General features: G+C 55.6%; 6 protein-coding genes across 6 annotated transcripts; 4 read left to right on the top strand and 2 right to left on the bottom strand.

Annotated features, from left to right (window-relative positions):
* Positions 1 to 76: 76 nt before the first annotated feature.
* Positions 77 to 1,220, top strand: J3D65DRAFT_607105 (putative mitochondrial oxaloacetate transporter; the record flags this gene model as incomplete). The annotated part of the gene is made up of 5 exons (XM_066798478.1): positions 77 to 93; positions 150 to 224; positions 281 to 410; positions 444 to 1,079; positions 1,134 to 1,220. The coding sequence occupies 5 exons, from the start codon at positions 77 to 79 to the stop codon at positions 1,218 to 1,220; spliced, it is 945 nt and encodes a 314-aa protein (XP_066650953.1).
* A 513-nt stretch (positions 1,221 to 1,733) lies between these two features.
* J3D65DRAFT_639874 (uncharacterized protein) lies at positions 1,734 to 3,699 on the top strand. The gene has a single exon (XM_066801755.1). It carries the CDS (start codon positions 1,968 to 1,970, stop codon positions 3,327 to 3,329), a length of 1,362 nt encoding a protein of 453 aa, XP_066650952.1. The 5' UTR covers positions 1,734 to 1,967; the 3' UTR covers positions 3,330 to 3,699.
* On the bottom strand, positions 3,466 to 5,522 carry J3D65DRAFT_639873 (mitochondrial 37S ribosomal protein mS47). The gene is made up of 2 exons (XM_066801754.1): positions 5,230 to 5,522; positions 3,466 to 5,178 (listed from the first exon to the last, which is right to left on the bottom strand). The coding sequence occupies exons 1-2, from the start codon at positions 5,332 to 5,334 to the stop codon at positions 3,793 to 3,795; spliced, it is 1,491 nt and encodes a 496-aa protein (XP_066650951.1). The 5' UTR covers positions 5,335 to 5,522; the 3' UTR covers positions 3,466 to 3,792.
* On the top strand, positions 5,393 to 7,742 carry J3D65DRAFT_140697 (elongation factor Tu GTP binding domain-containing protein). The gene is made up of 5 exons (XM_066793986.1): positions 5,393 to 5,906; positions 5,959 to 5,987; positions 6,035 to 6,297; positions 6,344 to 7,023; positions 7,072 to 7,742. The coding sequence occupies exons 1-5, from the start codon at positions 5,744 to 5,746 to the stop codon at positions 7,257 to 7,259; spliced, it is 1,323 nt and encodes a 440-aa protein (XP_066650950.1). The 5' UTR covers positions 5,393 to 5,743; the 3' UTR covers positions 7,260 to 7,742.
* A 1-nt stretch (position 7,743) lies between these two features.
* On the top strand, positions 7,744 to 9,596 carry J3D65DRAFT_140698 (uncharacterized protein). The gene is made up of 4 exons (XM_066793987.1): positions 7,744 to 7,891; positions 7,942 to 8,421; positions 8,469 to 8,788; positions 8,836 to 9,596. The coding sequence occupies exons 1-4, from the start codon at positions 7,820 to 7,822 to the stop codon at positions 9,524 to 9,526; spliced, it is 1,563 nt and encodes a 520-aa protein (XP_066650949.1). The 5' UTR covers positions 7,744 to 7,819; the 3' UTR covers positions 9,527 to 9,596.
* Positions 9,597 to 9,644: 48 nt separating this feature from the next.
* On the bottom strand, positions 9,645 to 12,180 carry J3D65DRAFT_579007 (uncharacterized protein). Its single transcript, XM_066797690.1, has 3 exons — positions 11,711 to 12,180; positions 10,226 to 11,646; positions 9,645 to 10,176 (listed from the first exon to the last, which is right to left on the bottom strand). Exons 1-3 carry the CDS (start codon positions 12,110 to 12,112, stop codon positions 9,666 to 9,668), a joined length of 2,334 nt encoding a protein of 777 aa, XP_066650948.1. The 5' UTR covers positions 12,113 to 12,180; the 3' UTR covers positions 9,645 to 9,665.
* Positions 12,181 to 12,444: the final 264 nt, after the last annotated feature.

Here is a 12,444-nt window from a genome sequence, read left to right as displayed (position 1 = left end):
CTCTCTCGCCGGAGGACAGCCTGACGTGTCAAGTTCATCCAGTTCTCCGGCGTAGAGCATTCAACTGTTCTGAGCCATGTCGACAACTGCTGGGTAAGCGCCTGCGCGCCCAACTGCGACATCATTCGACACCCAGCTGATGTCTCTAGATCCTTCATTGCTGGCGGTATCGCCGCTTGCGGTGCCGTCACCGTCACCCACAGCTTCGAGACGGTCAAAATCCGGTGCGCCGTGTCCTTTGCCCGCCGACGACGACAGAGGAGCTGACGAGCTCCAACAGCCTACAATTGCAGGGAGAGCTCCAAGCCAAGAAGGATGCCCCCAAAATGTACCGCGGCGTCTTGCACGGAATCTCCGTAATCCTCAAGAATGAAGGACCCAAGGGACTCTTTCGCGGAATCAATTGCGCCGTGAGTTGACCGTCGCACTCGATCCTCCGGCAGCTGACGGAAACCACCCAGTACATATACCAAATTCTGCTCAACGGATGTCGGTTAGGCTTCTACGAGCCTATTCGTGGGACCCTTACGCATCTTCTCTACCAGGACCCAAAATTTCAGTCTTTTGGCATTAACATCTTTTCTGGCGCGTCTTCCGGTATCCTAGGCGCAATGGCTGGCTCGCCCTTCTTCCTCATCAAGACCCGCCTGCAGTCCTATTCCCCCTTCCTGCCTGTGGGAACGCAGCACAAGTATAAAAATGGTTGGGATGGCATGAAGCAGATTTATGGACACGAGGGAGTTAAGGGTCTGTATCGCGGAGTTGGGCCCGCCATGGTTCGGACAGGCTTTGGTAGCTCTGTCCAACTCCCAACCTACTTTTTCGCCAAGCGCCGTCTCGTGAGGCATTTGGGCATGGAAGAAGGCCCGGCCCTCCACCTCGCCAGTAGCACTGCATCCGGCTTCGTCGTGTGTTGTGTCATGCATCCCCCAGACACCGTCATGAGCCGCATGTACAACCAGACGGGCAACCTGTACAGTGGCGCGTTTGACTGCCTGTTCAGGACTGTCAAGACTGAAGGTCTTTTGGCAGTGTACAAGGGCTTCTTTGCGCACTTGGCCAGGATCCTTCCTCACACGGTCAGTCTGCTCTTTTCCGGGCGGACCGGACCCTTTGACTGACGTTTGTTACAGATTCTGACTTTGAGTTTGGCTGAACAAACCAACAAGGTCATGCGGAAGATCGAGGCTCGTTATTTCTTAAAGGACGACGGAGCATAGAATCATACTTGAAAGCCGCATTGCCGGGCGGCCAATAGAGCAATTGGTGTTTACATTACGCTCCCCATGACTGGATGAGGTGGGTTGGTATCGATACCCCAGACCATCTTTCTTTGCTATTTACGGTGGCTGCAAATGCTTGTTTCCCCTGAGCTGAAGAGCAATGTCGCCCAGATGCTAGAAATGGCATGGAAAAAAATTCTCTGCATTGCTTTCTTTTTTGACACTTACTTTTCCTTGCGCCAGCTCGCGTTTGACCACAGAGCACGTCCAACGAGCATCAAGCGCGAACTGTTCCGTCCAACGTCAGCTTTTTCGAGCCGGGATCGTCCATGCCCAGAAACTCCTTTGAGTGGTCGAAAAGGTTGCGCCAGCAGCGGTTGCGCGCCGGTCCAGCTGGTGTGTTCCCCGCATCTTCAGCATCAAGCTTCTCCGCGACCAGCTTAGTCCGGGTATGTGCCACCTGACAGCCGTGAGTATAGAGCCTCGCCACACTGCTGCCGTGTTGAGACGTGCATCCTGTTTCCTTGACTTCCTCATCGTCCCGTTGTTCCTTCTTCTCCTACTGTGTCTCAATATCTCAATATCTCTATATCTCTCACACGTCTTCTTCCAACCTGCCTCTTTCCTACTGAATTGCGGCTTCGTTTGCTGCAGGAATGACTTTACATCTCGCCACCATCAAATGCAAGAGCTCTCGTGACAAAGCTCGACGTTGATGTAGCGAAGCCCCACCGGAGAACAATCATGTCTTTCTCAACGTCGTCGTCGCCCATGGCGTTTACATTCGGAACACATCAATCAACTCCGCCATTTGTCTTCTGCCGCGAGATCAACGGCTCATCCACGCTCTCCCGAAAGCGCGCTCTCGCAGACCCGTCACCCAGCGGTCCCAGCCGCAAGAAACGGCGCCTTCGTCTGTCCCTAACGACATCGCCCCTATCCCTCCCTTTCTCAACACCACGCGCCTCGTCCCAGCCGGACCGCACCAGCAACCACCACCGCAGAACCGCCATCTTAATCTTCCGTCCCTCGCAGCGTCTGCCACAGCCACCTATCTCCGCATCTTCTCCATCGCCGTCGTCCTCCTGCTTGCTCCTGCGCAAAGCCGCCGTCCTCAACCGCGTCCAGCAGCGCATGGACGCCGCGTGCCAGCGCAACCCCAACCTCCGCTGGGAAAAGGAGCAACGCCAGGAGCGCGAGCTGCTGCTGAAAGAGGGCGTCCAGATGCGCCGCATGGCTGCGCTCAAAGACGGGCTTCTGAGCCCCGTCACGTCGACCCGGCCGGTGGCAAGTCCTGTCAACGACGTCGTGCCCGGACATTACTCAGACCCGCGCCGGCGCCTAGCTGCCACGAGCCACGACGTCGAAGACTGCGAGCGCCGCTGCGCCGAGGAAAAGGAGTGTACAGGTGGACCACAGGCCGCCGCCGCCGCCGCGCCAGTGTGGTTCTGTAGCAACACCAGCTATCCATCGCCGCCGCCCAGTGCCGTCGGGCTGAGTAACTACGACGCGCTGGACTCGGAGGAAGAAGAGAAGGACGACGTGGCGGCACCGCTGCCATCGATGCCGCAGCAACATGGCGACGCTGCTACATCCATACCCGAATCTGCCGGCGTGGTTGACGAGGGCATGCGCGATATTTTCGACTTTCTTACGCCGCCGGCGATGCACCGGTCGTTTCTCTCGGATTTTGATGACGGCCAGAGTGAGGATGATGCTGCTGCTGTCCCTGGCCCTGCTTCCGTTTCCAGGTCCGTCCACCCCGACGATGATGCAAACGACACCGACAACGACACCAGTGCCGTCGATGAGTCTGCTGGCAACGCGGACAGAGATGAACTTGTGCATGTGGATGCGCAGGGCCGCCTGGACCAACACCACGCGCGCGCCGTCCCGCTCAAAGCCGGACCACACTGCACTTTCCAGCGCTGCCAATCTGCGCCGCTGGTGTCTCGCCACCTCCAACACCACATGCCGCATTATCATCATCACCATCATCACCATCGCCGTCACGATCGCCAGCACCACTGCGCGATGGCGGCGTCGGCGGCGGCTTTTGTTGCGGTGCCGCGTGCTTACCAGGGGAAGAGGAAAGGAAGAGATTAAGCGGGCGATGGGTAGGTGTGTTGATGGGACAGCGTGTTGGATATGTGTGCGTGTATGTTTTGTATGTGTACGTGTAGTGCTGTTTTATTTGCGGGTTTGGCGGCTACGAGCAACTGCGTCCAACGTAAACTCTTCTGCTTCTGCTTCTGCTTCCGCTTTGCCATTGCACTTGTTCGTCTTGCTTTCGTCTTGGGAATGAGGGCTGGACCATACGTGAACAGTAAATGAGGATCAAGGGAGCAAAAGGGGATGGTTTGGATTGGCCTGTTTCCCGCCGATCGAGTAACAGGTGGGAGGTTGGGAGGCGTTGGCGGTTGCCTGTGATATATACACGCTTGAGCCAATTGAAAAGACGTCCTTGTCATGTGGAATACATGGATAGGCAGTCATTGTGTTGGTTATTCCATTTCTTGATGCACCGCGCTCTTAATCGGCTCTATACACTACAAGCATATTTCATCTTTCATCTTTCTTCCTCGGGCAACAAGTTCCTCCTCTCCAGCACCTCCAGCACCTTCTCCTTGACTCCAAACTTGTAGTTGGTGCTCGCCAGCACGGCCCTGAGGCACTGCTTGTCGGAGTCGTGCTTCTTCCTCTCCTCCATGATTGTCTTTTCGCTCGGCAGACCGAGCCACGCGTGGGGATACTCGGAGTAGTCCTGACCCGCAGTGTTGAGCAGCGTCAGCTCGGGCTGTTGGGGGAATTTGAAGAACGCGGCAATGTCTTGCTCGGCGAGGTCGGCGATTTGCGAGGGCTGCCACGACGGGCGCTCCTTGGTCTTGCGCACCAGCCGCGCATTGACGCCCTCGACGAAGTCGGGGTGCTCCATGAATCTGGAGGCGATGGAATGTTCGCGCTCAAACGTCTCCGCGATGCTCCAGCGCTGGCTAAACCGGAGCTGGGCAAACGTCACGGCCAACGAAGTCGGCGAGCGCTCTTCCATCGTAAACAGCGTTCCCTTTGCCCACTGGACGATGTCTGGATGGAATTTCGACGACGGGTCCGCCACCCGGCGCAGCGCGTCCATGATCTCCGCGACACTGCCCATCTTGGGGCCGAAATATGTGTCAATGGCAAAGCGGATGTAACCAGATTGATTCGGTTTCGGAAGCTCGGATTCGGTGACGTATTCCTCGACGGTGTTGTTGATGATGCGGTAGCGCTCGTCGTTTGAGGCGTAGTCTTTGAAAATCAGCTCCCCAAGACGGCTCTCGAGGTCAGGAAGTTGGGCCGAGTTGATGTAGTGCGTCGCAACGCCGTGATATAAACAATCCCAGCCGTTCAGCGTCTGGCTCGTAAGGGCGAGGTACATGCCCATGCCTCCGTCCATCTTGGGGAGAAAGAAGCTCGCGCCAACGTCGGGGAAGAAGCCAATGGTCGTTTCGGGCATAGCAAAGACAGTGTTTTCGGTTGCGATGCGGAAAGGTGCGTGGATACTGAGGCCGACTCCGCCTCCCATTGTGATGCCGTCCATGAAGGACATGTAAGGTTTCGAGTACGTGGCGATGAGATGGTCGAGCTTGTATTCGAGAGCAAAGTAGTCCTTTGATTTCTGCTGGCCCTCAGGACCCTCGCTGTTCTGCTGAGCCAATGCCGCAACGTCACCTCCGGCGCAAAGAGCACGCCCCTTTCCCTTTACAATTACGACGTTGGTCATTTGGGACTTGCTCCATTCTTGCAGTCTGGGAATAATCTTGCGGGCCATGGAGCCGTTCAACGAGTTGAGTTTCTTTGGTCGGTTGAGCTCAATTGTGCGCACGCCGTAGTTTTTATCGAACAGAACATCGTCGGGGTCGTCTTCGGGCTGCGGCTGCAGGAGAGGGTCGTCGGACTGCTCCATGGTGGAGAACTGCAGGGCGAGTTAGCTCTGCGAAGATGCGACGGAGAGCTTCAGTAATACGGGTCTCATAATTTTCGCCCTCAGCGGCATCGCGGTACAAGGCCAGGTCCGCAAGCTGCAGCTCGTCGGAGAAAAGGCGCGTCTTGAACAAGCTCGGAGGAACATGGGTGCTGGTGTTGACGGAGGACAAGATATGGCAGACGGGCTGCGGGAAGCGGGACCTCGGGTATTCGGTAGGCGTGTGGTGATGACGAAGACCAGGGCGCGTGCCGATACAGGGAAAGATGGAAGCGATTGGAGGCGAAGCGTCAGCTAAGAGCTCCGTCAGAGGCGGGTTTCTGGTGGAATTGAGGTTGATGGGTTGGCACCGGCGGTGGATTATTCTCCGCATGGCTCTTCCGTCGCCGCAGACCTGATCACGTGTCGCCATCGCGCTAAGAAATTGTCATGTTCGAGTGCCACCCAACGACTCTCTGTCCGTCGTCAAGCAGCTTCTTGCATCCCCGTCCCCCAATTCCTCTCTCCGCTCCTCCACCGGCAAGCTCGAGGCATCGCGGCCATCGCCATTGCAACCATGTCGGCCTTTGCACGCACTTTCATGCGCTCTTCCCGCGCCGCCCTGCGCGTGCGCTCTGGCGTCAACCCGCTGCAGTCGACTCTGGGCCTGAACGGATCGTCGCAGTTCGTCAGGAACTATGCCGCTGCCTTTGAGCGTAACAAGCCCCACGTTAACATTGGTGCGTAGTTTCCTAGACTCTAGTCAATATTCTAGATGCTGATTTATCTCAGGTACCATTGGTCACGTCGATCACGGCAAGGTACTCGACCTTCAATTCCACCCATGAGCTTGCTCTAACAACACCAGACCACCCTGACCGCTGCCATCACCAAGCGTCAGGCCGAAAAGGGCTACGCAAACTTCCTCGATTACGGTGCCATTGACAAGGCTCCCGAGGAGCGCAAGCGTGGTATCACCATTGCAACCGCCCACATCGAGTACCAGACCGACAACCGCCATTATGCACACGTCGACTGTCCCGGTCACGCCGATTACATCAAGAACATGATTACTGGTGCTGCCAACATGGATGGTGCCATCATCGTTGTCGCTGCTTCGGATGGTCAAATGTAGGTGGCAAAACAGCTCAGGGTGGACATTTTTTGACAAACGCAGGCCTCAGACTCGTGAGCACTTGCTGCTTGCCCGCCAGGTCGGTGTCCAGAAGATTGTCGTTTACGTGAACAAGGTCGACGCCGTCGAGGACAAGGAGATGTTGGAGCTCGTCGAGATGGAAATGAGGGAGCTTCTTGGCACCTATGGCTTCGACGGTGATGAGACCCCCATCATCATGGGCTCGGCTCTTTGCGCTCTCGAGGGCAAGCAACCCGAGATTGGTGTCGAGTCGATTGACAAGCTGCTCGAGTCCGTCGACACTTGGATTCCCACCCCCGAGCGCGCCCTCGAAAAGCCCTTCCTCATGGCCGTTGAGGATGTCTTCTCCATTGCCGGCCGTGGTACCGTCGTCTCCGGCCGTGTCTCGCGTGGTGTCTTGAAGCGTGACCAGGAGATCGAGCTTGTCGGCAAGAACAAGATCCCTCTCAAGACCAAGGTTACCGACATTGAGACCTTCAGGAAGTCCTGCGAGCAGTCCCAAGCCGGTGACAACTCTGGTCTTCTCCTCCGTGGTATCAAGCGTGATGACGTCAAGCGCGGTATGGTCGTTGCTGCTCCCGGCACTGTCAAGGCCCACAACAAGTTCCTCGCCTCTCTCTACGTCCTCACCAAGGAGGAGGGTGGCCGTCACACTGGCTTCCACAGCAACTACCGTCCCCAGGTTTTCATCCGCACAGCTGGTAAGACAAGATCCCTCAAAGCAACTTACTCGTCACTAATGTTTGTAGACGAATCCGCATGCCTGACCTGGCCTGAGGAATTCCCCGAGCAGGACAAGATGATCATGCCTGGCGACAACGTCGAGATGGTTTGCGAGGTCCACCACCCTTCCTGTGTCGAAGTTGGCCAGCGCTTCAACGTCCGTGAGGGCGGCCGCACTGTCGCTACCGGCCTCATTACTCGCATCATTGAATAAGCGAGAGTTGGATCGATAATACATATACCAAAATCTCCGCCGCAATGACTAACGAAAGGGGTCCGCGCTGCGCCAACGATTGGCTTCGCCACGCTGCTCCACTGTCCGGCCTGTTCAAATATCAACCCATCGAAAGTTTCCTCTCCCCTCTTCCTCTTTGATCGGATATTATCCGTACTTTGCAAGGCGTCGTAAGATAGTGGACACATGGCATTCAAAGGCGTTTGATTGGCGGCGGCTTGTACCAAACGTAGAAAGGAAATCCAGCTCATGATTCTTCGGGAACTTTTTTGGAGTTGATGTCAAAGCTTCTCCGCCGTAAGAGAAGCTTTGCTAAGACTATTAGCATGGCTTAGCTTCATGCAACCCTGCACCCCGCTCGAGATCCGACCAAGATGATCCATGTACGGACTCATCGGATCGAATCGCACGTGATCTGTTTCGAGAGCCGTTGGTATGGCCAAGTCGACCGCCAGGCAACGACGCCGACTTTCTGTCTTCGCTACCAGAACATCTACGCAATGTCCAAGGAATGATTTGACTTGGCCAAATCTGATCCCATGCCTTGTGGATCTCGTGATGGTCGCCGCGGTGGCCACCGCTGCCTGCGCTGCCACAAAGACCACGTCAAGGTGAGTATCTAGACACACCGCCCGTCTTTTGTTTGCTAAAATTCGACCAGTGCGATGGGCAACGGCCCTGTGCATCTTGCAAGACGCGAGGTGTTGAATGCGTATCCCGTCCTTCGGCCCAGAATGCCATCACAATCATTGAATGCGGGCCCAGGAGGTCAACCAGCACCGCCATTCAAACCGTTCAAAAGAAAGCCATTCAAAAGCCTCTTGTGCAAGCATCGTGGCGCTACAACACAGTCTTTTTCCAAGCCATCGGACTGGCTCCTTCTCCCATGATATCCATTTTCTCCTTTGGCTCCATTGGCCGTCTGTCGCAGCAAAACGAGCTCGTCAGCAAGACCGTCTCTGTCGTTGGCGGCGTGTATGCCAGCCGGACTGGAAAGCTGTTCCTCTCGCTCGACGAGCTCCGCCAGCTGCGCAAGTCGTGGGAGGAGATGAGGCAGCTGATCACAACCGAGATGTGCGGTGCTCGTCCTGCCAACTACAACACTGTGCTGCTGTGCGCTCTCCTGCTCGAATTTGCCGAGGTAAGTGATGCCGAAACCGTAGCTTGCTCCAACTCACCAAATTCTAGCTCTTTGTGGACAAAAGTGGCGATTCTTGGATGCGCATGGTCCGAAATATTTCAGAATACATTCGGCTCAGTGGGAGAAGCACGCATGGCCAAAGTGCGTTTGAGTCGTCGCTGTACAAGTACTATCGCTCGAGCGACACGATTGGCGCCATAGTTTCATGCAAAGATGTCGTTCTTCCGACTACATCTGATTGCAGCTTCTTGCGCCCCGAGCCGCCGACTGGCATTGAGTTGGAACCTGGGGACCTAGACTTTGCCTCAGACAAGGACCTAGATCGACTCCTCGACATTTTGGAGCAGTGGGCCAGGCTACAATACCGGTAAGACTCCGACCTTGACAACTCCACGTTTCACTCACTCGGCATAGGGCACTCGGGTGGACATGGAAGAGCGACCGCATCAACTTCGAAGACGCCGTCTCCAAGAACTCGCCCATCCCCGACGACCAAGTCCTCGACGGCGCCGACCTCCCCTCCCACGTCGCTGCCGGCATCGAAATCATCTGCACGGCCTGCCGCCTGCAACGCGAAATTATCTCCATCATCCTCTCGGCGACCAGCTCTGCCCAGCTCGAGTCGGCCATCACCATGATGCTGCCCTACTACCACTGGGCGCTCATGGGCATTTGTAGATTGTTCATCCACCCCGCCTGGTCGCATCTGCAGTGCGAGTTGCCCGTCCTACAGGACGACATGATTCAGGGGCAGGCTCTGGCGGCGCTATCGCATGCCGAGGGCATCATCAGCCGCATCGATCTGGGCTCCGTGCTCTACATGCCGCTGGCGTACCTGATCGGGCTGGAAATGACGGACGAGGTCGAGCGACAGCGAGTCATTACCTTTCTGGAGACGATCAAGGCCAAGGGGTTTGACGTGGCGTCGGGCTTCATCACTGAGCTGAAGGAGTCGTGGGTCGAAATGAGCAAGACGGACAATCGGCAGACTGGCCTCACAGCCCTCTTGAGAAGCCAAAGTCAGCTGGTCATCGGCTCCCAGGTCGACGGCTTCGACATCCCGCTCAGGCTCGGAGACAGGGGCAGCGGACAGCAAGCTGAATAGACAAAATTGTGCTTTCCTGTTTGGCGCGCGGTGCACTGGCGTTTCTTTGGAGTTGTTGAGGAAAAATGGATTGATTTTAAGATAGAAGGGTTTCTGGCTATTCCAAGGATACAATGCTCCGCTCTTCTTTTTCTTCCGATCACGGCACCATGTATCCATTCTTCTTCAAGTTCTGCCCTCGCAGATCCGTGTACACGTCCAGGGGGTAGTCATCTCGCCTCGCCCGCTGACGAATCGGAACCGACTCGATTACAGCGGGCCGGCTGTACCTACTGGCAACATTTGCATGCATCCGCACGGTCGAATTGGTCTTGACGCTGCCTGCAACACACCAATCGGTGCTCCCCCAAGCCGAATCGGCGACCGCCTTCCACGCCGCAGTAATATCGACTGTCATGTCTGGCGTCCAGTAGATGCGGCAGTCGGCCGGCTCGTACACAAACTGCAGCGGCGTCTGTTCCTCGAAGTCGCCAATCTTAATTCCGTCGCGGAAATTGATGTTGTACGCCGTGTCGTTGGCGGCGCGCAAAAAGGGGATCTGGTCGTTAAAGTCGGCGAAAGACGTCGTGTTGTAGTACGTCTTTTGCGTTGCGTTTGCGTTTTCGTACGCCAAAGCCACCAACTCCTGTATGTAATCCCAGCCAAAGTCACTAAAGATTGTCAGCAGGTCTTTGAGCTATCGTTGGGAGCGAGGCGCACTTGGTTCCTTTGACGCCGCCGATGGCTTGGGTGATGCCTGACGTTGACCGCCCGCCCATTGCGACATACTTGACCCCTGCGAGATCTGTCATGAGTCTCGAAAAGATTGTACACGTCGAAGCGCAATAGCCATCAGTGAGAACGACAACATTCTCGGTGGCGAACGGCTGTGTCAAATTCGTTCTGTACCCGTCATACCCCTGAATCTGGATTCCACCGCTGTTGATGGGCGTGAGCACGTCGCTCAGGTTCCAGCGGAAGAGACTCGAAAATTGATCACCGTTAAACTCATGTGGGCCAAACTTTTCAGCCCACGAGTCAAAGGATTGGCCTTCAGGGGTCTCATCTGTGCGATAGTTGAAGTTGCTGGAAACAATGTCTCCCTCGAGCTCCTCCAACGTCTCGTTTTTGCCCCAGTCAAGCGTGCGAGGGACGGTGCTCGAAATTTCGGAGAAGGACTGGCCGAGCAGGTCGATCGATTCGAGCGCCCGCGTGCGGTCTGCCGCCGCGAACGCGTCCATGGACGGGAAGAGTTGCTTGAACAGATCGTAGCCTTGCAGGATTGTTCCGCCGCCGTTGGCACTCAGGTCGATGACGAGCTTTGTCTTGCCTGCTGCGACTGCCTCGGCCAAAAATCTCTGGCTGGTTTCTTGGAAGCTTATCTCGGCGTCGGAAGAGCCGACGAAAGAAGGAACGCTCAGAACTGCAATGTCTGCGTAGTCTTCACCGTCCAGGTAGTAGCCGCCTATGAGATTGTTCTCCTGGCGCACAACTGGGGTCGGGTATCCTGGAGCTGGTGTACTCTTTGAACTGGTTGAAGTTGAAATTGAAGTCGGAGTCGCCGTTGTTGTTGTGGTGGTGGCGGTAGTAAGTGCTCCATTTTGAAAGTAATGGTCTGCCGGGACAGTAAACTTCTTTTTGTACAGAGCTTCGCCGCTGTCAACACCATCAAATTCGGTCAACACTTTGGCAAAGTTCTTCAGGACAACACTGGTGCCGTTCTCGAACTGGAGAGTCGTGGTCGCTCCTGGATAGATCCACCTTCCGCGGCCTCCGCCAGTAAAGGTGCCCATACCGGCACTGGAACTTCCCAGGGCGACAATCGCGAGCTCGTAGAAGACATTGTTGTATAACGCGTCTCGATCTTGGAGGGATCCATATTGGCTCCAGTGTTCAAGCCAAGAGGTGGCGGGTTCTCCATCTATCTTGACGATGGGTGATGGAGTAAAAGAAGAGTCTCCGAGGGAGGCTTCCAGAACGTCTGAGTAGGCGTAGGGTTGAGGGATGGCTTTTCCGTCCAAGGATACTGACACCAGGGGAAGCGTGCGTCCAAAATTAAAGATGCCTCCAACGGAGTCTGGTACGTAAACAAAGTGTCCGTCGTGGGTTGATTGGAGCAGTCGGTATATGCTGAAACCAAACTGATTGAATCATTAGTATAGTTGAACAGCGTAGAAGCTGGAAGCGCCTTCTAGCTCCTCTTACCTCATATTCGCTCGCGAAACTTCCGTTTTTCACTTTGGACTCTATGATATCCAGCTGGCCAAAAATATCGACAGGATCCTGAATTTTCTCAACATACTCTGCCGGAGGATTCTTGAGATACGCAATCGTGCTTTGCCACCCCCAGTATGGCTTCACCGTCTCAATGAGATCCAACGCAGCGCTGACGTTCAAAGGGACGCTATTGATGCATTTGTAAGCCAACTCTGCGGGTACAGTCGCCGTTGCACTGGGAGAAGCTGATGTCTGAGAAGCTGCCAAGTAAGAAACAGATGCGCAAGCAGAGCCAGTATTGTTGTTCAGGGTCTTCCAAACTGGATCAGAGTATCCAACGGCCGACTTGGTGAAGCCGGCGACCACGAACAAGAATTGAAGAAACGGCATCGCGCAAAGACGAGCATGGCGACACTACGACCGTTGACGTCCACATTATATCGCGCACAGAGTGGGTGCGGTGTGTGTGGCGCGAAGCCATGTCGCGATAAGCACAAAGACTGGAGTATTTCTGGATGAGGAAGTTGCAGCAGTCAGGCGTTCAGCAACTCGGGCAAATAAATTGCACTACGGAGTGGATCTTGCACGACAGATGCCGGGTGGGACGCGGCGCGGTTGGTCGTACCTTCCCGATCGGGTAAAGCGAGATGGAGATCTAGGTGTTTGCAGGCCTCTCTCGGGGTCACGCATATCATCTCCGTCCCCATTCCGTAAGTCTGGTC

The sequence above is a fragment of the Phyllosticta citribraziliensis genome, assembly GCF_038025025.1.
Source record: "Phyllosticta citribraziliensis strain CPC 17464 chromosome Unknown J3D65scaffold_13, whole genome shotgun sequence".
In the NCBI taxonomy this organism is placed as follows: Eukaryota; Fungi; Ascomycota; class Dothideomycetes; order Botryosphaeriales; family Phyllostictaceae; genus Phyllosticta; species Phyllosticta citribraziliensis.
The sequence above is the reverse complement of the archived record's forward strand: the minus strand, read 5'-3'. Positions and strand labels throughout refer to the sequence as shown.